This window comes from Oncorhynchus mykiss, chromosome 12 (assembly GCF_013265735.2).
Source record: "Oncorhynchus mykiss isolate Arlee chromosome 12, USDA_OmykA_1.1, whole genome shotgun sequence".
Classification (NCBI taxonomy): Eukaryota; Metazoa; Chordata; class Actinopteri; order Salmoniformes; family Salmonidae; genus Oncorhynchus; species Oncorhynchus mykiss.
Window position 1 is genome coordinate 38,230,192 of NC_048576.1, and position 23,383 is coordinate 38,253,574.

Here is a 23,383-nt window from a genome sequence, read left to right on the forward strand (position 1 = left end):
CATTTTGCATTAGTGGATGTATGTTTTTCATAACCGAGACCAGACCATTGATTGTGTGTCAGCTTTGGTATGGATACGTGAGGTTAGTTTTCTCTTTACTGAGCAATGTGCATGATGTTGATGTTGAGGCTAATTTATAGCATCTTTAGAGTCTGACTAGGAAAGCTACAGTAAATGTTAAAAAAAATGCTATGAAAAGAAATGTAGTTATATGTATATTCTTACTTTTTTGGGAGGGTTAGGGCTAACCTTAGCTCGCTCTTCTCCTTGGTGATGCATCCTCTTATGCCAACATGCCCAACAAGCATTACATGATAAGCAATGGCGACAGGTAGCCTTAGTGGTTAGAGTGTTGGGCCAGTAACTGAAAGGTTGCTGGATTGAAACCCGAGCTGACAAGCTAAAAATATGTCATTCTGCCCCAGAGCAAGGCAGTTAACCCACTGTTCCCTGGGTGCCGTGGATGTTGATTATGGCAGCCACCTGCACCTCTCTGATTCAGAGAGGTTGGGTTAAATGCTGAAGACACATTTGAGTTGAATACATTCAGTTGTACAACTGACTAGGAATTCTTTCCCCAATGAGCAATAAAGAAATAATGTGTCTTAGTTCAAGTAAGAGAGTTGATTACTTGGTCACAATGTGATACCACTTTTACTGCGCAAGAGCTGTGGATTCTGTTGCTCAAGGCAGAATCGAGCCAAGCCTCTCAAGATTTTTCCTTTAAAGGGGAAATTTGCGGTTGAAACAATAACAAAGAATTTTCCCTGCCACTGTTTCGGTAAAAACCTGAGGGATGGGGCTGGAGAAATGTAACACTCAAATTCATAGATAGATCTATGGATGCAAATACTGACCATCCATGTAGTTTGAAGCATGTTTTGAGGCTATACAGTGTTTGTTTACATTTACTTTGTTTACAAACATTGGAGTAAAACAAGTTTAGCCTATATTTTAGGTTCTGATAGGGTAAGACAGTTGAACTAAGTTTGAGGCATTTATAAGATATATTCTTCATATTCTTCAAATATGGCCAATATACCACGGCTAAGTTCGCCACATACCACAAACCTCAGAGGTGCCTTAATGCTATAATAAAATGGTTATCAAAGTAATTAGAGCCGTAAAAATACATGTTTTGTCATACCCATGGTATATGGTCTCATATACCACGGCTGTCAGCCAATCAGCATTCAGGGCTCGAACCACCCAGTTTATAAATATCATGAATTTATAAGTTTAAAAAAATGGTTGTAGCAAATGCAGATCGATCCTTTAAACTAGAGGGAGGAGTGCCCCCTACTGGCTCATCAAGAACTCTGCATTGCAACTTTCCCAATGAGGTACTGAGCCTTCTTTAGAATTACATTCTGAAAGGTAAATCCATTACCTTCATTTGAAAGAACATCGTTATTTGTGTTTTTCTACAAGTGCTTGCCTAATACACCATAGGTAAAATAATAACCTCACCAATTTTGTTCATACTAATTTTTAATTTCCAGCATTTGCACCCCCTTATAACTCAGTATGTAGCCCCAGTACGCTAGGTGGAGCTAAACATTTTACGTACAAATCAATGTAGAAGAAGACAAACATCATATTCGAAAGATGTCGGCGACCAGGGAAAAAGATGGTCGACCTGGGAAACCGTCAGGAAAGGAATCTCAACCTTTGATTATAGCCAAAACTCCGGCAGAGGAGCAGCGCCTTAAATTGGAGAGATTGATGAGAAACCCTGTAAGTGTCGGGGGAGGTTATTTGACGATATAATCAAATAGATCATGTTTATCTCCACAGCCAGCAAGGCTAGCTAACGTTAGCGCCAAACGCAGTGATTCTGTTTACGCAGATAGTTAGCTAGAACATTCCCTGATTCACAGTCTGAGATTGATGGCATTCATTTGTTTGGAAAAATTCATCTCACAAGCCATAATGCTGAATACCATTGTATTTCAACGTAACGTTACTGTGCCATTTGTGTGTGCGGTTTGTCCTTTTTTTGGTAGGAATTTGAGAAAAATATCCGCAGGAAAGTACAGTATCAATAAACCACATTTTCCAAACGCTGGTAATGGTTTATATCACCTGTCACAAAACTTCCAAAATAATGCAAACACGTGTATGTATTTACATGCGCAACCGTTTCAGGTGATAAGGCACTTGAATGCACTACCAGCGCTTTGAAAAGGTTTCGTTAGTAGGGGGCGACAGGGAACTAGTTAGGTGACGAATATGGCGGAAGTGGATGCTGAGTTCGAATTAAGCAGGAAGTCAGTAGTGACAACAGTAGTATCGAAAACGAACGAAAATGAATTTGTCTAAGATTGGAGATGATAATGAATTGCTTCTTGTTCGGATGCATATGTGGAAAACCCGTTTGTGGTTTCGAAAATGTCAGAGTGACATGAGCTGTGTTCGAATACCCATACTAACTTACTGTGTAGTACATACTTAATGAGTATATATTATTAGTTCATTTTATTATACTGTAAACGAACAGTATCCTTTCAGTTGAGCATACCAGCGCTTCGCCTGTCTACAGGAAGTTGATTATGTTGCTATGCAACCTCTTGCTCTCTTATTAGCATAAAATTACTAGCTAGACTTCGAGTGTGTTTGTAAATTCAATCTGGAGTGCCAGAGTGTGCTTTGGGCGTTTGTTACATCAGGGCGTTGATTGTCCGTTCATAAATTCTGAGAGTTTCGCTCCTGGAGGAGTAGGGTTGATCTGAGCGTTCTGACCTCAACTGCACCCAAGCTAACTGGCTAAGGTTGGCTAGCTACTTCCAGACACAAATGAGAGAACACCTCACTCTGACCATTTTACTCGCCCCAGCAGAGTTGGTTAGGCAGTTTTCATGTTATCCAGAGCGTTGGTGACTAACTGTGCTGCTGGCAACAATTTAATTACGCTTTTTTGCCAATGTTTACTGACACCGGCCACATCCAACGATCGTTTGTAAATTCATCAGCTATTCTGCGTTCTGCCTCTGGCAGTCAGGCGAGAGTGCTCTGAAATCGGAGTAGATATTCAGAGTGAATTTATGAACAGACCCGAACGACTATACCACTTAGCTAAGCTATGAATGACGTGAATAATCAAGTCAATAAACGTTGGGTTGTTAGCATGAAGTAGATATACTGGCAAGTTCGATGTACTCGGAGCCAACAAATCTGAAAATGTTGTGAAGCCACGCCCATTTCCGAAGAATTGCATTAAGTGCCCTAAAAGCACGGAAATGTTGCCCATTGCTTTTATACTTTGTATTTTGGCGAATGTAGGACCACATCTGGGACATTTTGCCATACTAACTCTTTCCATACTATGACCAATAAGCATACTACATACTCAATTTAAGTCACAAATAGTATGGTTAGTATGAGTTTTCCAACACAGCTCAGGAGTGGTAATATTTTGATTAATTACATTTCTGAAGAGCAGAGGAAGATTGCAGTGGGCCTCAAAAGAATCAGGACAACAAAGGAGTCATCTCAGGGGTGACGAAGTATGTTCATGTTGAATACCTGAAGAGAATTCCTGATGTGGTTGGTGCCCGTAGTCTGACCCGCTGGGTGAATGGAGTAAAAGAAAGTCTGTCGGTCCTGTTGTTTTTTGATAAAGAGCAAATACCCACACAGGTGAACCTTGGTTATGTAAGATATGCCGTAATGGCTTTCATCCCTAAACCACTGCAGTGTAAGAATTGAAAAGGATTTGGCCATGTTTCAAGTGTGTGCAGATGAACAGAGTATACTGAAGAATGGTGTGTAAAAGGATGACGTTGTTGCAATTGTGGTGGGGATTATGATCCTGAGTTCCTGGAATGCCCTGTAAGAGTGAAGGAAATTGAGGTGGCAAAAGTCAGAGTGGTCAATTGAATCTCCTATGCAGAGGCGATTTTAAAAGAATTGAGAAAACAAGTGATGCTAGTGAAGATATGGTAGTGGATACACCACAGCCTGTAGTAAATGTTTGCTGCCAGACAAGGGACCCTGTGTGTTAAATTGATTTTGTGTTCATTGCCACAGTTAAACTGTACAGCACAAGTCTCAAGGAAGTCGAGGAAACTGGACATTATTGTGGCTGTGGCAGAAATGTTTTTGGGACTCAAGGATTTTACATCTGAAGACTTGCAAGGGGTACTGGCGCTGGAAGACCCACACTCCCAGGTTCCCCATGAGCCTGTATAGGGATGTTTTTTTTATTTTTTACAAAAGTTGTTTAATTTAAAAATGTATATATTTTGTTTCTGGTAGTTCAGTTTTTTGGGGGGAATCCTGTTTCCATCCTGCATAGTAGGTGGCAGGATGCACATTAAATTGTGTGATCGCCAATATACCATAAAAGAAGAAGCACTTTGAAAAGTTGATTTAATTATGCTTTCCTGTGGACATTTTATCACCACTTCCTTCCATCAAAAGGACCAACAGAATGGGCAACCATTAAAGTAAGTTTAAATATAATTTATTCAACATTCTGGCTTGTAGAGACTTTTAGGGTAACTTAATTCAGACTGAATGTCCATGGGGTAACCATGGTAAGTCTGTATTAGGCAAGCTAGAACAGTGAGTGACAATACTAGCTAGCTAATTGTCGAAAAAATGAATACTCATGTATGTTTGTAGGATAAACCTGCTCCTATCCCAGACCGACCAAAAGAATGGAACCCTCGGGCTCCTCCGGAGTTTGTGCGGGATGTGATGGGTAAGCCTGCAAATTTAGCTAAATACCTGTGGTGGATTAATTTGTGAATTGGCAAGGGCATGGGCAAGTAATTTTTTTGCTGCCAACGAGTCGAGCGAGCTCTGCAAGAATTATGGTTATCTATCTTGCAAGACTAGTTATCTACGCACATACACACTATCACATTATTAGGTAGGCAATGGCATGTTGGCACAGTTCCGGCACTGGAAATCTTACCCCATACTACTGAGTTGATTTTAATAAAATCACTTTAAGCCCGCTGATGAGATGTGTAATGAATCTCCCCCTCCTCCAGGCTCCAGTGCAGGGGCTGGCAGTGGAGAGTTCCATGTGTACAGACACCTTCGCAGGCGAGAGTATCAGAGACAGGACTTCCTGGACAAGATGACTGAGAAGGTGGGCAGCTGACCTTATCGTTTCTCTTGGGAACCAATTTCTTTTAAACACTGGGGTTCAGCAATAAACTCTTTCCTTTTTCTTGCAGCAAAAGATGGATTTGGACTATCTTGACAAGGTGTCAGATAACCAACAGGTAGCTGATGAAAGAACAGCCAAACGCAGGAAGAAAAGGTTGGTACATTAATCAAGGACCCACTAAAAATAAAATCTATAAAGTTTTTATTCTCTGCTGTAAACTTTATACTTGCTGGTTTGTTACATTACACGTTTGTGTATTTCAGGGAAAAGCTGAAGCAGAAGAAGCTTATGGCAAAGAAAGCCAAGCAGGAAGCCAACAACGTTGAAGGTAAATTAAACAAATAATATTTAAGTGATGGATTTCATTGAAACATGTTCACTTCAGACTTTAAGTGTGATGAAAGAGCAAGTCCACTACTTGTGTTGCTATGGCCAGTGCAGGAGCCAAATTGTACTCGCATATTATGCTTCAGCAGGGTTTTTCTGGATCAGAAAGGGGCTTAAGTTGAGGGTGTGGCAATGGGCATGGTCAGCCTGTCGGTGTTGCTGAATTTTAGAGACCCCCATCTTGGCGGTGTAGAGACATTTTTGTAATTTTAAGCCAATTTCCTGCAATTCTACAAATGTATCCATGGAGCTGAGAAAAAATGTTTCCGTTTTAAATATGATTTCCTGTGACTACATATTCTGCCATGAAGCTGAGAGAAGATTTTGCTGTTTTTAAAGCTAATTTCCTTAAGTTCTATACCTTTTGCCATGGCTAATGCTTTATTTTGCTCAAACATGATAACAAAATCAATATTGCTAAATTCATTGTTTTGGAATTTTAAATTCTCCCATCTAGCTTTTATTTAGGTGATTGTTGTCAAATATGATTAAAAAAATAGGTAAATTGTCTTTTTAAGTAACTTTACAGTGCATTCGGAAATTATTCAGAACCCTTGACTTTTTCAACATTTTGCTATGTTACGGCTTAATTCTAAAATTGACTAAATTGTTTTCCCCTCATCAATCTACCTCATAATGACAAAGCAAAAACTGATTAATAACATTTACATAAGTATTCAGACCCTTTATTCAGTACTTTGTTGAAGCACCTTTGGCAGCGACTATAGCCTGTATTTGGGGAGTTTCTACCATTCTTCTCTGCAGATCTTCTCAAGCTCTGTCAGGTTGGATAGGGAGTGTTGTTGCACAGCTATTTTCAGGTCTCTCCATAGATGTTCGATCGGGTTCAAGTCCGGTCTCTGGGTGGGCCACTCAAGGACATTGAGACTTGTCCTGAAGTCACTCCTGCATTGTCTTGGCTGTATGCTTTGGGTCGTTGTCTTGTTGTAAGGTGAACCTTCAACCCAGTCTGAGATACTGAGCGCTCTGGAGCAGGTTTACATCAAGGAGCTCTTTGTACTTCGCTCCATTCATCTTTCCCTTGATCCTGACTAGTCTCTCAGTCCCTGCTGCTGAAAAACATCCCCACAGCACGATGCTGCCACCACCGTGCTTCACCGCAGGGATGGTGCCAGGTTTCCTCCAGATGTGGCATTCAGGCCAAATAGTTCAATCTTGGTTTTATCAGAACAGAGAACCTTGTTTTTCATGGTCAGTCTATTTGGCAAGCTCCAAGCGGGCTGTCGTGTGCCTTTTACTGTGGAGTGGCTTCCGTCTGGCCACTCTACCATAAAGGCCTTATTGGTGGTGCTTCAGAGATGGGAGAACCTTCCAGAAGGACAACCTTTTCCGCAGAGGATCTCTGGAGCTCTGTCAGTGACCTTCGGGTTCTCGGTCACCTTCCCGACCAAGGCTCTTCTCACCCTATTGCTCAATTTGGCCGGGCGGCCAGCTCTAGGAAGAGTCTTGGTGGTTCCAAGCTTCTTCCATTTAATAATGATGGAGGCCACTGTGTTCTTAGGGACCTTCAATGCTGCAGACATTTTTTATTACCCTTCCCCAGATCTGTGCCTCGACACAATCCTGTCTCGGAGCTCTACGGACAATTCCTTTGACCTCATGGCTTGGTTTTGCTCTGACACACACTGTGAACTGTGAGACCTTGTATAGACAGGTGTTTCTTTTCAAATCATGTCAAATCAATTGAATTTACCACAGGTGGACTCCAAGTTGTAGAAACATCTTCAAGGATGATCAATGGAAACAAGATGCACCTGAGCTCAATTTTGATTCTCCTAGCAAAGGGTTTGAATAGTTATGAATTCGGCAGGTGGCCTAGTTGTTAGAGCGTTGGGCCAGTAACCAAAAGTTTGGTGGATCGAATCCCAGAGTTGACAAGGTAAAAAATCTGTTCAGCCCCTGAACTGTTCTTGGGCAGTTATTGTAATTAAGAATAAGAACATACTTGCCTAGTTAAATAAAGGTTTAAAAATAAATAAAAATCTGTTTTCTATTTGCAAACATTTCTAAAAACCTGTTTTTGCTTTGTCATTATGGGATATTGTGTTTAGATTAATTGAGGACATTTGTGACCGACTGGCTCAAATCAGTTGTAGCAAAACTTGAAATATATATATATATATATATATATATTTTTTTTTAACATTGGATAAAAGCAGAGACTCAGAGCTACAAAATGTTATATAATACACTACAGTTGAGGAACAAGGGGAAAGTCATTTTGCTTTTGAGAAAATGGAATTTGAATGTTTTGGTACTACTATTGGAGAGCCCTTTGTGTACCCCGATTCTGCACCGTCCCACCCTTCTCTTTAAGGGTTGATCCTAATGTACTAACAGCAGTCAAGCACCCAAGCTATCTTGCTAGCTGTTTCCAGACATTTTAAGTGCGAGAGAACAGCTCACTGAACATTACTCGACCTAGCAGAGCTGGCTAGGCTGTTACGTTATTCAGTGCGTTGGTGACTGCAACTGTGTTGTCAGATCGCAAATTCAGAGCGTTTCACGTTGAGTGTATACTGGACGAGCTAACTGACTAACATTGGCTAGCTTGCTAGCTATTTCCAGACACATAATAAGAAATCCCGAATTCGAACCATTTTACTCACGCTAGCAGAGCTGGTTAGGCTATTTTGATGTTATCCAGAGCGTTGTTGACTAACTGTGCTGCTGGCAACAATTTAATTACACTTTTTTGCCAACGTTTACTGACACTGGCCACATTCAACGGGTGTTGAGCGTTCGTAAATCATCAGTTATTCTGCGCTCTCTGGCACACTGAGACGAGTGCTGGCCATCATGAATCTGCATGTAGCTAACCAACCAGGTTTAATGTAAGCTAGATAACATTAGGCTATAGCTAGCCAAGCAAATAGCTGAGATACGAATAATAATGTCATACACATTTAGCTAAATTTAACTAGTTAAACAATGAACAATCGTAACTCATGACTTTATTATTCTGCCTGAATCTGCAGGTGATTAACCAACCAGGTTCAATGTTAGCTAGCCAACATTAGGCTAGCCATGCAAATGGCTCTTTCTGTCAATTTTAAACTTGTAATATCTGAAAAGGTAGCTAGCTAGACTATCTTACCCATATACATCATTCATGGTTGGACGTGTCTCCTGTCGGATGCCATGGTTGCCCTTAGTTTGAAGATGTAATCCGGAGTCAGGTGTTTTCTCAATCTCCTTAGCTATCATATTTGAATTACACTGATTTTCAAAAACTCAGTCCTCCAGAAAGTGGAGAGCAACACTTATGTAGTTTTAGTACACAAAAATAAAAAAGCCGCATTAGACAGGATTACCTAGACATACTGACCAGCTCAAATAGACAGAAGCATGCTATATGCTCATCTATATGCTCATCTCTCGGCATCTCTCAGCAATCCAAACTCATCTCTCGGCATGTCCAGCCCACTTATCTCAGCCAGTCATGGCTAGCGGGAAGGTTGCTGACTTTTTCTGTGGTTAAACCAACTAGGCTCGTAATTTAACAAATGCCTTCTCGAACATGTGAACATTCATGTGCCTTTACAACAAACTTGTATGCCATCTGTAAATACGAATAAAAGACAGCAACCTTCGTCTTGCACCGAACTGCGCATATGCAGGCCGTCAAATCAGAAGGGACTGCTTTCAATAGTTGTTTTTGACGGGGGGGAAAACGTGTCAGTTTGTCACTTTTCATGAAGTTGGAGTAATAACATGTTCAAATACTTAAGACATTGGCTTCAATATATTTTTTCACTTCTCTCATTGACTTCTCAAACCCCAAATCCAGTTAAAATTGCATTTTAACTCTGTGATCTTAAAAGGTTGGTGACCACTGTTCTACAGTTTTCCCTGTTTACACTATCAACATTTCCCTTTACTGTGGAAATTGTGATCGAATCAATGCAATATTATCCATTTTATATGCAACATACCGAAACAACAAAAGGAACTATGCAAGAGATTTTGTTGTAGGCAGAACTTATCAGAGATGGATTCTATTGCATTGGTACACACAACTCAGCCTGTACTCTACACAGACCGGTGGGGCATAACCAATTAGAGCTGCAGTAGGCCTATATGCAAATAGACCATTTTCATATGGATCTGTGCCATTTACTTTTAACTAGACTGTGTTTACAGCATGAGTGGTAGTGAGTAGATACGCTTGTTTTGAGTTTAAAGCGAGAGCGGCATGTAGCCACGTTTGCACATTTTGTTCATGTCCTTTGCTAGTTAGTTGTTAGCACAGTTTTATAATTTGTAGCCAGCAATAGGGGAATGATTGCTTCCTACAAGAGCACAGAACGTGTACATTTCTAGGCACTTTGAAAGGCACTTATAGTGGCAGTGTTTTCAGTCGCCTCCTTGTCTGAAGGACAAGTGGATAAACAGGTTAATGTCAAGGCCTGCATGTTTTTTTTCAAGGCCTGCATGTTTTTTTGAAGTCTTATGGAATGTAGGCTTACAATGAACAGCATTTCTTTGGGGAACATTACTCCCAACCCATAGGAATCCCCACCCAGTTGACATTAAAATGGCAGAAGCCCTCAATGATAATGTCCATGCCAAAATGGATATAACTCCTCTAGAGCCCTCTTTTTACCTTTATGGTGTAAAGTGACGCGGGAGGGGAAACATATAATCCAAAGACACTTCTATGAGTGGTCTGATGCATTTGTTAGATTACTAGCATTTAAGTGCAACATTGGTAGCAATGGTTTTGGAAAACAACTTAGATTGAACACTAAACCCGGCCCAGTACAGTTTCTTAGTGGAAAATGGTAAAGGTAATAAGTTATGGCAGAAGAGACTGATTTTTAGATTGTACCCTCTGTTCAGATTCTGAGAAGTCCTCCTCCAGCGGTGAAGAGGACGACCAGGAGAGGGAGGCTGAGGATGATGCAGAGGCGCCCAGCTTCGTCATGGGGAAGAGGTGAATGCCTGCCACCGGGTCATGAGACACACTTCAGGAAGAAATTGAACAGGGGGGTCAATATCTAATACCTGTTTAGAAATCAACACAGCTGAGCAACACAGCCCAGCTTTTATCAATGTCATGAACTCCATAGACATCTGAGAGAGAACAAAGGGAGATGAGCCTCTGTTAGGGAACTGACATTATTCCAAACTCGTGTTTGTAGTTTAGAGCAGTGTTACCTGGCCCTGGTCCTCGGGTACCGCCAACAGTACACATTTTTTGTTGTAGCCCTGGACAAACACACCTCATTCAACTCATTGAGGGCTTGACGATTAGTTGACAAGTTGAAACAGGTGTGCTTGTCAAGGGTTACAATAAAATGTACTGTTGGGGATACTCAAGGAACAGGGTTGGGAAACACTGGTTTTAGAGGACCTTGTTCCAATTCAGTGATTTGAGGTTGACAAAGCTGGGTTTCGCATTTATTAGGCACCAAACAGAGGAAAACTGACTAAAACAGGGAGGAATATGAACTTGAAATGCTCCTATAAGAAATACATATTTTTGTTTTCTGTTGCAAAACCTTTTGCTACAGTGTGCCCTAATGAATGCAATGATACAGGTGTTTCTCATTTGAAACATTTTCTTTTGTGTGGTAGTATAATTGCTCACTTGTTTATTTTTTTTATACTGTACTTGTGTATATATTTTTAATAAACATCTGGGAAGAATAAGGCCTATATTTGCTGTATTTTCCTCCTGTAGAATCTTCTGGAATAGTTTATTACTAAATGATAGCCCAATTTCATAAGCCATACATTTACTTAAGGACAAGCATTGTCAAGCTATTTTCACAGTGCTGATCAGGACATAACTCCTATAAGGGTCACTCTCCACTCGTGAAATGAATTTGGGGAAGGATAATGGAAATGTGAGTATTTGTTCTAAGAGGAAAGCAGATGCTTGTATTAAGATTTTTATAAAGAAGTGCTTGCAGTAATAACCTGGGTAATACATGGGTCTGCAATTACTTTACCAGGAAGCAATCTTTGCAGGGTATGTTGTCATCTTTATTGCATGTGTCTTGTTCATCCAATGAACAAAACATTTTGGTCACCTACTAATTCAAGGGTTTAACTATTTTCTACATTGTCAAACTATGAAATTACACATGGTAATCATTTAGTATCCAAAAAGTGTTAAACAAATCAAAATGAGATTCTTCAAAGTATTGTCTGGAATGCTTTTCCAACAGTCTTGAAGGAGTTCCCACATGCTGAGCACTTGTTGGCTGCTTTTCCTTCACTCTGCGGTCCAACTCATCCCAAACCATGTCAATTGGGTTGAGGTCAGGTGATTGTGGAGGCCAGGTCATCTGATGCAGCACTCCATCACTCTCCTTGGTCAAATAGCCCTTACGCAGCCTGGAGGTGTGTTGGGTCATTGTTCTGTTGAAAAACAAATGATAGTCCCAGTAAGTGCAAACCAGATGGGATGGTGTGGCAATGCTGGTTAAGTGTGCCTTGAATTCTAAATAAAATCACCAACAGTGTCTCCAGCAAAGCACATCACACTTCCATGCTTCATGGTGGGAACCACACATGCGGAGATCATCACCTACTCTGCATCTCACAAAGACAAGGCATCTGGAACCAAAAATCTAAAATTTGGACTCATCAGAGCAAAGGACATATTTCCACCGGTCTAATGTCCATTGTTCATGTTACTTGGCCTAAGAAAGTCTCTTCTTATTGGTGTCCTTTAGTAGTGGTTTCTTTGCAGCAATTCAACCACGAAGGCCTGATTCATGCAGTCATTGTAAGTAAGAATTTGTTCTTAACTGACTTGCCTAGTCAAGTAAAGATTTTAAATAAAATAAAACAACTGTGAAGCAGTTATTTTGGCTACAATTGGAGGTGCAGTTAACTCTAATGAACTTATCCTCCTCAGCAGAGGTAACTCTGGGTCTTCCTTTCCTGTGGTGGTCCTCATGAGAGCCAGTTTCATCATAGCGCTTGATGGTTTTTGCGACTGCATTTGAAAGTCCTTGAAGTGTTCCAGATTGACTGACCTTCATGTCTTAAAGTAATAATGTACTGTCTTTTCTCTTTGGTTATTTGAGCTGTTCTTTCCATAATATGGACTTGATCTTTTACCAAGTAGGGCTATCTTCTGTATACCACCCATACCTTGTCACAACACAACTGATTGGCTCAAATGCATTAAGAAGGAAAGAAATTCCACAAATTAACAATGCACACCTGTTAATTGAAATGCATTCCGAGTGACTACCTCATGAAGCTGGTTGACAAAATGCCAAGTGTGCAAAAATGTCAAGCCAAAGGGTGAATACTTTGAAAAATATCAAATATTTTTATTTTTTAACACTTTTTTGGTTACTACATGATTCCATATGTTATTTCATAGTTTTTATGTCTTCACTATTATTCTACAATGTAGAAAATCGTTAATTAAAAAAATAAATAAAAAACTGGAATGAGTAGGTGTCCAAACGTTTGAATGGTAAATGAATAGGTGTCAACTTCTCTACTGAACTATGTTTTCAACATAACATTCTATTTAGAGTGTTCCTATTCTAAGATTTTTTAAAAGTAAGCTTAATCTTATTTCCACATCTACCAAGTCTAGACTTTTCACAAACTACCTCCGAAGTGGGTTGTTGCGCTAAAGTTGTAGAACTGGAGATGCAGCAGTGCAGTTGACAATGTAAACAACAGCTGCCTATATTTATGAAGCTGTCTGAATGTCTTGTTTACAGTCTCAACGCATTTTGTTTGTAGTCAAATGAAAGTCAAATGTTATGTCACATTTTTAGACTAACAAGTGAAATGCTTACTAACAGGTCCTTTTCCAACAATGCAGAGTTAAAGAAAATAAAAATAGTGACGCAAGAAATAAATAGACAGTGAATAACGAATAACAACTAGTAAAGATAACATGGCTATATACAGGGAGTACCAGCACCAAGTTGATGTTCAAGGTTACGAGGTTATTGAGGTAGCTATGTACATATAGGTAGGGGTAAAATGAGTAGGCAACAGGATAGATAATAGACTGAGCTGTAGCAGAAGCGTATACGGTGAGTGTGGCGTCAGTATGCGTGTGAGTAGAGACCAGTGTGAGTCGGTGCAAGAGAGTTAAGTAAATGCAGGTAGTCCGGGTATCTATTTAGCAGCCTGGTTTAGCAGCCTGGTTTAGCAGTCTTATTGCTTGGGGGTAGAAGCTGTTCATGGTCCTCTTGGTTCCCGACTTGGTACACTGGTACTGCTTGCCGTGCTTGGGTGGCTGCAGTCTTTGACAATGTTTTGGGGGCCTTCCTCTGTCACCGCTGGGTATAGAGGTCCTGGATGGCAGGGAGCTCGGCCCCAGTGGTGTACTGGGCTGTACTCGCCACCCTCTATTGCGTCTTGTGTTCGTTCGGGTGCCTTGCAGTTTCCGTACCAAGCGGTGATGCAGCCAGTCAAGATGCTCTCAATGGTGCAGCTGTATAACTTTTTTGAGGATCTGCTGGGAGCTGTGCTGGACTGGTGAGGCACACAGGGACAGAACCTAACAATGGGTAGTTAGTGGGGTTAATTTCAATGAATGCCAAGGCAACAAAAATGACTTATTGTGAATTTCTAAGTTATACCAGGTTATACAGCCCATTACATATTCTTTACCAACTAATGTCTCATCTTGAGGTGTGTCTGTTTTTGACTTCAGTCTTCCAAAGACCAGATAGATGTCGACTTCTCCTGCACGTAGCCCTGGGATCACAAATTACAGCACACACCACCTTAGTAACTACTACAGCAATGCCCATTAAGGAAAATACACTTTGCTTTAAGATGAAGGCATAACATGTCTTTTCTTTTATATAAAAAAGTGATCACTACAGATTTACATATCTGATCAAATCAGGTTTGTCTCATTTTGAAAAACACCCTAAACTGTTTAATATGTTTCAATTCCTACAAGTGTTATTTGACTTGCATAGGATAGATACCCTTTGAAGGTGTGAACATATGTTTGTAATACAAACTGAAGACTAATAACTTTGAATAGTTCTGCAGGTATATTTACAGATTCTCAAGCTGTTTCTTACACCTGTCCGTTTACAATGTAATAAACCACATCTCTGGAGAAATGAATTAACAATTGAGTAACTGGTAATACCTGCCAAGAATATGTCAAATGAATATTCACCTGAATGAAATAATAGTCAACATGGGCTATGCCATGCGGTTTTGGTGTATTAAGCAAATAAAACAAAATTGAACAAAAGAGTATGCATGTCTAGGCGTGCTAAGCACCTGTAGCAAACACCACAAATGGTTTCAATCAGGAATAACCACACACACCCATACAGACCAACCTGTGTTTGATTCATTCTCTTTTAAAAAGGGATGGGTAGGGAATCTATTTAGGAACGGTTCACATCAGCTAAGTTCAGTCACTTTCCCAGGCGCAGTGAGCAACATACAGCATACCAAAGTGTTAGAAGAAATGGCATTACTATTTTATGTAGTGTTGTGCCTGTCTGTCTGGACTGGGTTCTGTCAAAGTAAGTGGATTTTTTCAGTTGTAATATTCACAATATGTCGAGTGTCTGAATATGTTTTTTTGTGGATTGTTAAAGTTATTAATATCCAGGATTATCTGAGTATTTACCTCAGTTTCAGCAAGTTAGTATTTATTTAACCATTATTTTGACTGGGAGTCATGCTGAGACTAAGGTCTCTTTTACAGATGAGCCCTGTATCAAACATATACATTAATATACACTATAAACATCAATACAAGAAAAGCAAATCATTATTAAACAAATCAAATCAATAAAAAGGTCCTCAATCAGCCCTAGAGGAACCAACCCTTCCAATTTTAGAGAGCTTTGGAGATAATCCAGAAGTAAGGTGCAAAAAACCCAAACAAATCTGATTTAGCTAACTCAGTTGAGATCAAAGGGATCTCCAGAATTAGCCATTCCTGAGACCTGGTATGGTAGCTCATATGTTTTTTAAATGGCTGATAATCGAAAACAAATCACAGCAATTAAAGAAAGTGGGGATTTGAAATGTGTTTTTTTGGCATTGAATGCAGGCTGCATGTAACTGCTTTGCAAAGTTTTATGTCATTTGGAGTTCCTGTTGTGTATTCTGTTGGCTACAGGGAAAGCATACGTGTCAGAGTTTTTACTGAAAAACAGGTGGGTTCCATAAAACAAAATGTGCAACCTTTCTTCAGATTTAATGTGTGAAACTATCAAGCTGGCTCCACCAGTATTAGTCAGATGTGCTGAGTTTCTGCTGAACAACATTGCAGAAATTAGTCACTTAAATACGTGTGGAAAACACACTCACAAGGTATGCTGAATGGAACACCTACAATATTGGGAGGAGACGTAATTACTAGGTATAGTTTTCAGATCCAATTGGCATGACTGAACATGAGTAGTGTGACGTCTCATATGTTGCACAATAACCTGACCTCCCTCACTGGTTTGGCCAGTATTGAGAAATTGGGCCAAGATGACAGATGTGTCATTTCAATTAAATATATTGATGCAAAGTTGGATAGAAAGTCCATAACAGTTTTTTTTACAGGGTTTTTATACAACCGTCTAGCAGTTTCACTCGACACACCCAAAATGTGTGTTGAAACATTTCAGGTAGAAGAAGAATCTGTAAAAACAAAGAGAGGAAACAGTTTAGACTAGAAAACGTTCTCTTTCATTGTAATGATCAGATTATCAATAGTTTTTGGGAATAGTCTAAATGTTTTTTTCTTTGTCCTTTCACAGTACCAGTCAACAACACTCCTGCAATAAACCCTTCCAGCCTGGCTGCGAAACTGACCATTAATTCAGTGATACTGACGTCCCCAAGTTGTTACTTCAACAGTCTGGCCAATTTGCCCTGCAATTCTACTACTACCTGTGAATTATGGCTCGTATCGGCCATAGATACAGGTACTGGAATCCTCTGCATTTGATAGGAAATATAAAACCAAATGGCATACAGGAAGAGCAATTGAACATTCTTCCGTCTTTGATTTATAAAGAAAAAGACATGCAATGTCAACATTTCAGAACGCTTTGGTGCACCAAAGTAGATACAGTATGTAGTACTTCACATACAGAACAAAGACAAAGAAAGCACAGTATTGCATTTTTGTTCTTTCTTATTCTACAACCTTGTTACATTTCAACAGGAGTCAGCAATTATGATGCCGACAAGAACAGGCCCTTCATTGACACCCTCTCTCCTTATCCAACCGCCTTCTCTTCCAACACCTCAAAGAAATACTTCCTGACCAAGTTGGGGTTTCAGAAAGACTACCCCTGCCCCATCGTCGCTGGAACAGACTACTTCAGGGTTGGCTCTGACGGTAGCTGTTCCACTCCGAACTGTAATGGAATATTGCCTGTTGGCTCCACTGCCAGGTCAGAACCCCTCCTTCACCACAATGCATTGACTTTGGATCTAAGTTGAAGTACCATTGTGTGAATTCAATGCAACCAACCTAAATTATGTTCTTCCACTATTTCAGATTTAGGTATGTTCTTATCAACCCAGAGAACAAAACAGTTGTTGCGGAGAGTTTGTGGTCCAACAACATCACTCTTTACCCTTGTAAGGACTTCTCATTTATTTTCTGAATCTACAGTATTCAGTAAATCAGAAATCTCCATGTACCTCTGCTAAACGTTAAAACAACACCGTTGTCTATTCCTCCAGTGAAAGACCTTGAAAGCATTGATAATGGCTTTGCTGGAAGGTCTGCGTCCATGATTGTCATTACAGCTATCCTGTGTTCCTTCCTGGCCTTGCTGCTGCTGCTATTGCTCATCGTGCTGATCTATGTCCTGTGAGTCATATTACCTACTGCCTTTCCCAGTTAAACTTCATAGCATAGGGTTCATAGACACAATGTTCATTTCCATTTCCATAGTTGGCTACTTAGCATGTATCTAATAGGCTACCTGACATTTGTTGATTTCTCCAACCCTCTATGTCCTCTGCAGTTGCTGTCGGAAGGAGAAACAGGAAATCCAAGTTCCAGGATCAGTGCGCATGTATGACACTCACAACTTGAAGGAGCCTTCCCCCTATGTAAACCGTGCTTATGAGGATGAGCCACAGAGACCCACAGCCACTAGCCCCATTAGGCTCAAGAGCTACACTGACTATGATTTGAAAAAACCAGCCACAGAATTGTAGTAAGTGTTTATGAGAGGAAAATGTTGCACTTAGTGGTTCATTGACACAACATCAATTTCTTACTGTCATTCATGATCAATATGTTTATGATATTAAGGCTGGGGGTTTGATAGCTATTCAGAGGTCTAATTCTGTTGCTTCGTTTAAAATAGCCGGAGTCGAGTCCTATGTTTAAAATACAATGTTAAATTCACATTATAGGCTACATTTATTTGGAGGCAATGACTTGTGTCATAAATATAATCTATTTAGACAACAAAAATATGCAATTGAGTGCACCAAGCTAATCAAAACTCAATTTTTTAACCATATATTTATAGTTTTTTTTTCTCCCTTTTTACAATAATCAAAATAGAAAGAGAAGTTCATAATACTCAATTTCTCTCATATCTCCTATATGCTGTTATCATTGCTGTGTAGAGTGTAAATGGGTCATTCTATGAAAATGAACATTAAAAAGAATTGTTTACCAAACTTTGTCAGATAATAGCTAACCCCTTAACATTTTAAATCAACATAAATGACAGCTGGGGGTGATGCCTGTGCTGAAAGGACTAGTAATAAAGGACTGCTAACCTACAAAGCATTACATGGGCTTGCTTCTACCTATCTCTCCGATCTGGTCCTGCCGTACATACCTACACGTACGCTAAGGTCACAAGACGGAGGCCTACCCTGCCGGTCATCTTTGAACGTTTGAACATCATGGCCATGTACTGTTATAATCTCCATCCGGCACAGCCAGAAGAGGACTGTCCACCCCTCAGAGCCTGATTCCTCTCTAGGTTTCTTCCCAGGTTCCTGCCCTTCTAGGCAGTTTTTCCTAGCCACCATGCTTCTACATCTGCATTGTTTGGGGTTTTTGGCTGGGTTTCTGTATAGCACTTTGTGACATCTGCTGATGTAAGAAGGGCTTTGTAAATACATGTGATTGATTGACTAGTAAAGGCCTAGTGCACTACTTTTGATTAAAAAAAAACTACATGTATTCAAGCGTTTACCAGCATTGCCATTAAAGCATAATTTCCAATATATTTTTTCTTTATTATTTTCCCCTAACCCTAGCATCCCTCCCCTATTTAGAGTAAACTAATGGACAACAACACTTAGGCTTCTACTTCCAGCTTATACATACTATAAACATTTTACGGACACAGTATATTTTACAATAGTTATCTTTTGTTTGTTTTTATTCCCATCCAACATCTCCACTCAACTCCTCCCATCTACCTCTGAACACCATCCAGTTTTTATTTCTATGTGCCATATATTTTTAAACTGTGCTGTGATGTTCCACAAAAGTTCTGTACCTTTCTATTCTCATAGATCCTACATTATTGTAAATTAAAAATACACTTTTTTTGCCAAAGGTATTATTATATTATTGATAGTCAGTCTATGATTTATTTTAGGGCTCCCGGGTGGTGCAGCAGTCTAAGGTACTGCATCTCAGTGCAAGGGGTGTCACTACAGTCCCTGGTCCTCCCATTTTTGGGGGCATCTAAAGCACATTTCTACACAATTCTTTATGACACATGGCCCTTCTAGCCATCTCTATTTAGAAATACAAAAGTAAGCAAAAATGCCCACAGACATCAAGCTAGGTAAGCGATTATTAAATATATTTAAGTGATTGATAAGACTGAACTAGATCCATGATAATTCAATAATCAATATTGTGTTGCAATAATTGAAATTACCAGTTATTCCCAGATCCCAGACGGTAGCTTTAAGCTATATGTAGCTACTATAGGTTTAAGCATCAATTCAAGATGGAACTTTGAATCATTCACTGAATATACTGCAAAATTGCACTTGGGACAAGTTCTTGCAGCGGGTGGGAGTCAGACAGAAAGCCAGCGGGAGCAGGCAGGAGCAGGATGAAGAAATCGGTCCCACACAGACCTCTACTGTGCACCATGACAGTGAAGCCTGTAATGTTAGAGCTGTTTATTACTGTGTCAGTGTGAAAAGTAGGGAATTAGCTAGGCAAACTAACAGATCAGTAAAATGACATTGCCATACTGACTAATAAAACTCCCATTGCAATGAAAAAAATATCAATCTTCAATCGTTTGGCCGATTGTTTCATCGTTTGATTCAGGTCAAGTTTGAATGAGGCAAAAATAATAGCTAATGTAAGCCAACTTTTGACCAGCTCTCTCTCTAACGGTACATCGACTGGTGAACGCTTGCCAAGTTCATTAACTTCTGAAACGGGACAAAACAAAGGCTACAAAACATTTCCATACAAACAACTGCTGTTAGATAGTAATAATAGCCACCTCATATCGCTGTCTGACTGATAAATAGAGGCTAGAGCTGACCTGGCTGTGGTTGCTACTCACTAGCGTAGCATATTCATTCACCTCAGTCGAGAGGGGATGGAACATTAGCTAACGTTACATGTCAGTTACAATACTAGCGCAGCACTGCGAATAAACACTAGTTTAGTTTTTCCTGTTAAGTTAAACAACAGTTACCTTGCCAGCTACATTAGTCATCTAAAGAGTAGCCAGTTTCTGTTCTGCTACCTTTTACAACTCAGTGAAAGAGCGCAAAAGTTACACACTGAACCATGCTCAACTTTGCCTTCACACAGCCTGTCAGACCGCTCTGTGGTGTCTGCACAGTCCAAAATCCAGTGGGTAAACACTCCAAAAAGCCTACCCGATTGCTCGGAGGCGTCCGCAGGGTCCTAAAGCACACGTGTTTTGTATCACATTCCAATGTTAAATATGTCCCCCCTGTCCTCAGGGAAGGTTGTGCCCCTGCTTGATATACTATACAGCACAAAGCTGTTATCAAGGCAAAGGGTGGCTACTTTGAAGAACCTAAATATATTTTGATTTGTTTAACACTTTTTTGCTTACTGCATGATTCGATATGTGACATTTCATAGTTTTGATGTCTTCACTAATATTCTACAATGTAGAAAATAGTAAAACATAAAGAAAAACCCTTGAATGAGTAGGGGTGTCCAAACTTTTGACTGGTACTGTATGTTTTAGAGTTTCTTGAAATGCAACGTATTTCTATGTGGAAACTGAAATGGTCTATTCATTCCTTTTCCCTTTTAGTAGACGCTCTTATCCAGAACAACTTACAGTAGTGAGTGCATAGCCGTGGGAAGTAGTTTGGAGGTGGGGCTGCGATTTGCTGTTGGAAAATGTGCGCACTGAAGACATCTGTCATCTGCTAATACAGGACTAGTAAAGGCCCAGTGCACTACTTTTGTGAATAAAATATATATATTTTATGTAACTTTGTGACATCTGCTGCTGTAAAAAGGGCTTTATAAATACATTTGATTGATTGATATGTATAATATAGTAATGTACATTTACATTTAGTGTTTTTTTTTAATACTGAACTATCACATTTACATTATTATTCAGACCCTTTACTCAGTACTTTGTTGAAGCACCTTTGGCAGTGATTACAGCCTCGAGTCTTCTTGGGTATGACGCTACAAGCATGGCACACATGTATATGGGGAGTTTCTCCCATTCCTCTCTGCAGATTCTCTCAAGCTCTGTCAGGTTGGATGGGGAGCGAAGCTGCACAGTTATTTTCAGGTCTCTCCAGAGATGTTTGGTTGGGTTCAAGTCTGGACTTTGGCTGGGCCACTCAAGAACATTCAGAGACTTGTCCCGAAGCCACTCCTGCGGAGTCTTGGCTGTGTGCTTAGGGTCATTGTCCTGTTGGAAGGTGAACCTTCGCCCCAGTCTGAGGTCCTGAGTGCTCTGGAGCAGGTTTTCATCAAGGATCTATGTACTTTGCTCTGTTCATCTTTGCCTCAATCGTGACTAGTCTCCCAGTCCCTGTCGCTGAAAAACATCACGTCAGCATGATGCTGCCACCACCATGCTTCAATTGAAGAGTGGCTTCCGTCTGGCCACTCTACCATAAATGCCTGATTGTTGGAGTGCTGCAGAGATGGTTGTCCTTCTGGAAGGTTCTCACATCTCCACAGAGGAACTCAAGAGCTCTGTCAAATCAAATCAAATGTTATTGGTCACATACACATGGTTAGCAGATGTTAATGCGAGTGTAGCGAAATGCTTGTGCTTCTAGTTCCGACCGTGCAGTAATATCTCACAAGTAATATAACAATTTCACAACAACTACCTTATACACACAAGTGTAAAGGAATGATGCAGTAGATGGTATAGAGTACAGTATATACATATGAGATGAGTAATGTAGGGTATGTAAACATTATAAAAAGTGGCATTGTTTAAAGTGACTAGTGATACATTTATTACATCAAATTTGTTATTATTAAAGTGGCTAGAGATTGAGTCAGTGTGTTGGCAGCAGCCACTCAATGTTAGTGATGGCTGTTTAACAGTCTGATGGCCTTGAGATAGAAGCTGCTTTTCAGTCTCTCGGTCCCAGCTTTGACTGTACTGACCTCGCCTTCTGGATGATAGCGGGGTGAACAGGCAGTGGCTCGGGTGGTTGTTGTCCTTGATGATCTTTTTGGCCTTCCTGTGACATCGGGTGGTGTAGTTGTCCTGGAGGGCTGGTAGTTTTCCCCCGGTGTTGCGTTGTGCAGACCTCACTACCCTCTGGAGAGCCTTGCGGTTGTGGGTGGAGCAGTTGCTGTACCAGGCGGTGATACAAGCCCGACAGGATGCTCTCGATTGTGCATCTGTAAAATTTTGTGAATGTTTTTGGTGACTAGCCAAATTTCTTCGGCCTCCTGAGGTTGAAGAGGCGCTGTTGTGCCTTCTTCACCACGTTGTCTGTGTGGGTGGACCATTTCAATTTGTCCATGATGTGTACGCCAAGGAACTTAAAACTTTCCACCTTCTCCACTACTGTCCCATCGATGTGGATATGGGGGTGCTCTCTCTGCTGTTTCCTGAAGTCCACAATCATCTCCTTTGTTTTGTTGACATTGACTGTGAAGTTATTTTCCTGACACCACACTCCGAGGGCCCTCACCTCCTCCCTGTAGTCCATCTCGTCCTTGTTGGTAATCAAGCCTACCACTGTTGTGTCGTCTGCAAACTTGATGATTGAGTTGGAGGCATGCATGGCCACGCAGTCATGGGTGTTCAGGGAGTACAGGAGAGGGCTGAGAACGCACCCTTGTGGGGCCCCAGTGTGGAGGATCAGCGGGGTGGAGATGTTGTTTCCTACCCTCACCACCCGAGTGACCATTGAGTTCTCGGTCACCTCCCTGACCAAGGCCATTCTCCCATTTAAGAATGATGGAGGCCACTGTGTACTTGGGGACCTTCAATGCTGCAGACAGTTCTTGGTACCCTTCCCCAGATCTGTGCCTCCACACAATCCTCTCTCGGTGCTTTACGGACAATTCCTTTGACCTCATGGCTTGGTTTTCCTCTGACATTCACTGTCAACAGTGGGACCTTATAATGACAGGCGTGTGTCTTTCCAAATCATGTCCAATCAATAGAATTTACCACAGGTGGACTCCAATCAAGTTGTAGGAACATCTCAAGGATGATCAATTGGAACAGGATGCACCTGAGCTCAATGTCGAGTCGCACAGCAAAGGGTCTGAATACTTACGTAAATAAGACATTTCTGTTTTTTATTCTTTATAAATTGGCAAAAAAATCTAAAAACTTATTTTCACTTTGTCATTATGGGGCATTGTGTGTAGATTGGAGTTTTTTAAATTTTATTTAGTCAATTTTAGAACAAGGCTGTAACTAAACAAAATGTGGAAAA

The 23,383-nt window shown here is 40.5% G+C and overlaps 2 protein-coding genes and 1 long non-coding RNA gene across 4 annotated transcripts; 2 read left to right on the forward strand and 1 right to left on the reverse strand.

Moving 5' to 3' along the window:
• The first annotated feature begins 1,545 nt into the window (after nt 1–1,545).
• prkrip1 (PRKR interacting protein 1) lies at nt 1,546–11,185 on the forward strand. 2 transcript variants are annotated; one of them, XM_036937514.1, is made up of 6 exons: nt 1,546–1,737; nt 4,627–4,705; nt 5,001–5,101; nt 5,190–5,275; nt 5,386–5,450; nt 10,355–11,185. In XM_036937514.1, exons 1-6 carry the CDS (start codon nt 1,609–1,611, stop codon nt 10,468–10,470), a joined length of 576 nt encoding a protein of 191 aa, XP_036793409.1. In that variant the 5' UTR covers nt 1,546–1,608; the 3' UTR covers nt 10,471–11,185. The 2 variants fall into 2 exon arrangements, with proteins under 2 accessions (XP_036793409.1, XP_021479368.2); XM_021623693.2 differs by having other exon boundaries at nt 1,549–1,737; nt 10,373–11,185.
• Nucleotides 11,186–11,916: 731 nt separating this feature from the next.
• LOC118937669 lies at nt 11,917–17,492 on the reverse strand. The gene is made up of 3 exons (XR_005034971.1): nt 17,437–17,492; nt 14,135–14,221; nt 11,917–14,021 (listed from the first exon to the last, which is right to left on the reverse strand). It is a non-coding gene; the product is annotated as an uncharacterized LOC118937669 (long non-coding RNA).
• upk3b (uroplakin 3b) lies at nt 14,887–18,260 on the forward strand. Its single transcript, XM_021623694.2, has 6 exons — nt 14,887–15,018; nt 16,255–16,422; nt 16,665–16,896; nt 17,004–17,086; nt 17,192–17,321; nt 17,479–18,260. The coding sequence occupies exons 1-6, from the start codon at nt 14,961–14,963 to the stop codon at nt 17,672–17,674; spliced, it is 867 nt and encodes a 288-aa protein (XP_021479369.1). The 5' UTR covers nt 14,887–14,960; the 3' UTR covers nt 17,675–18,260.
• The last annotated feature ends 5,123 nt before the right edge of the window (nt 18,261–23,383 follow it).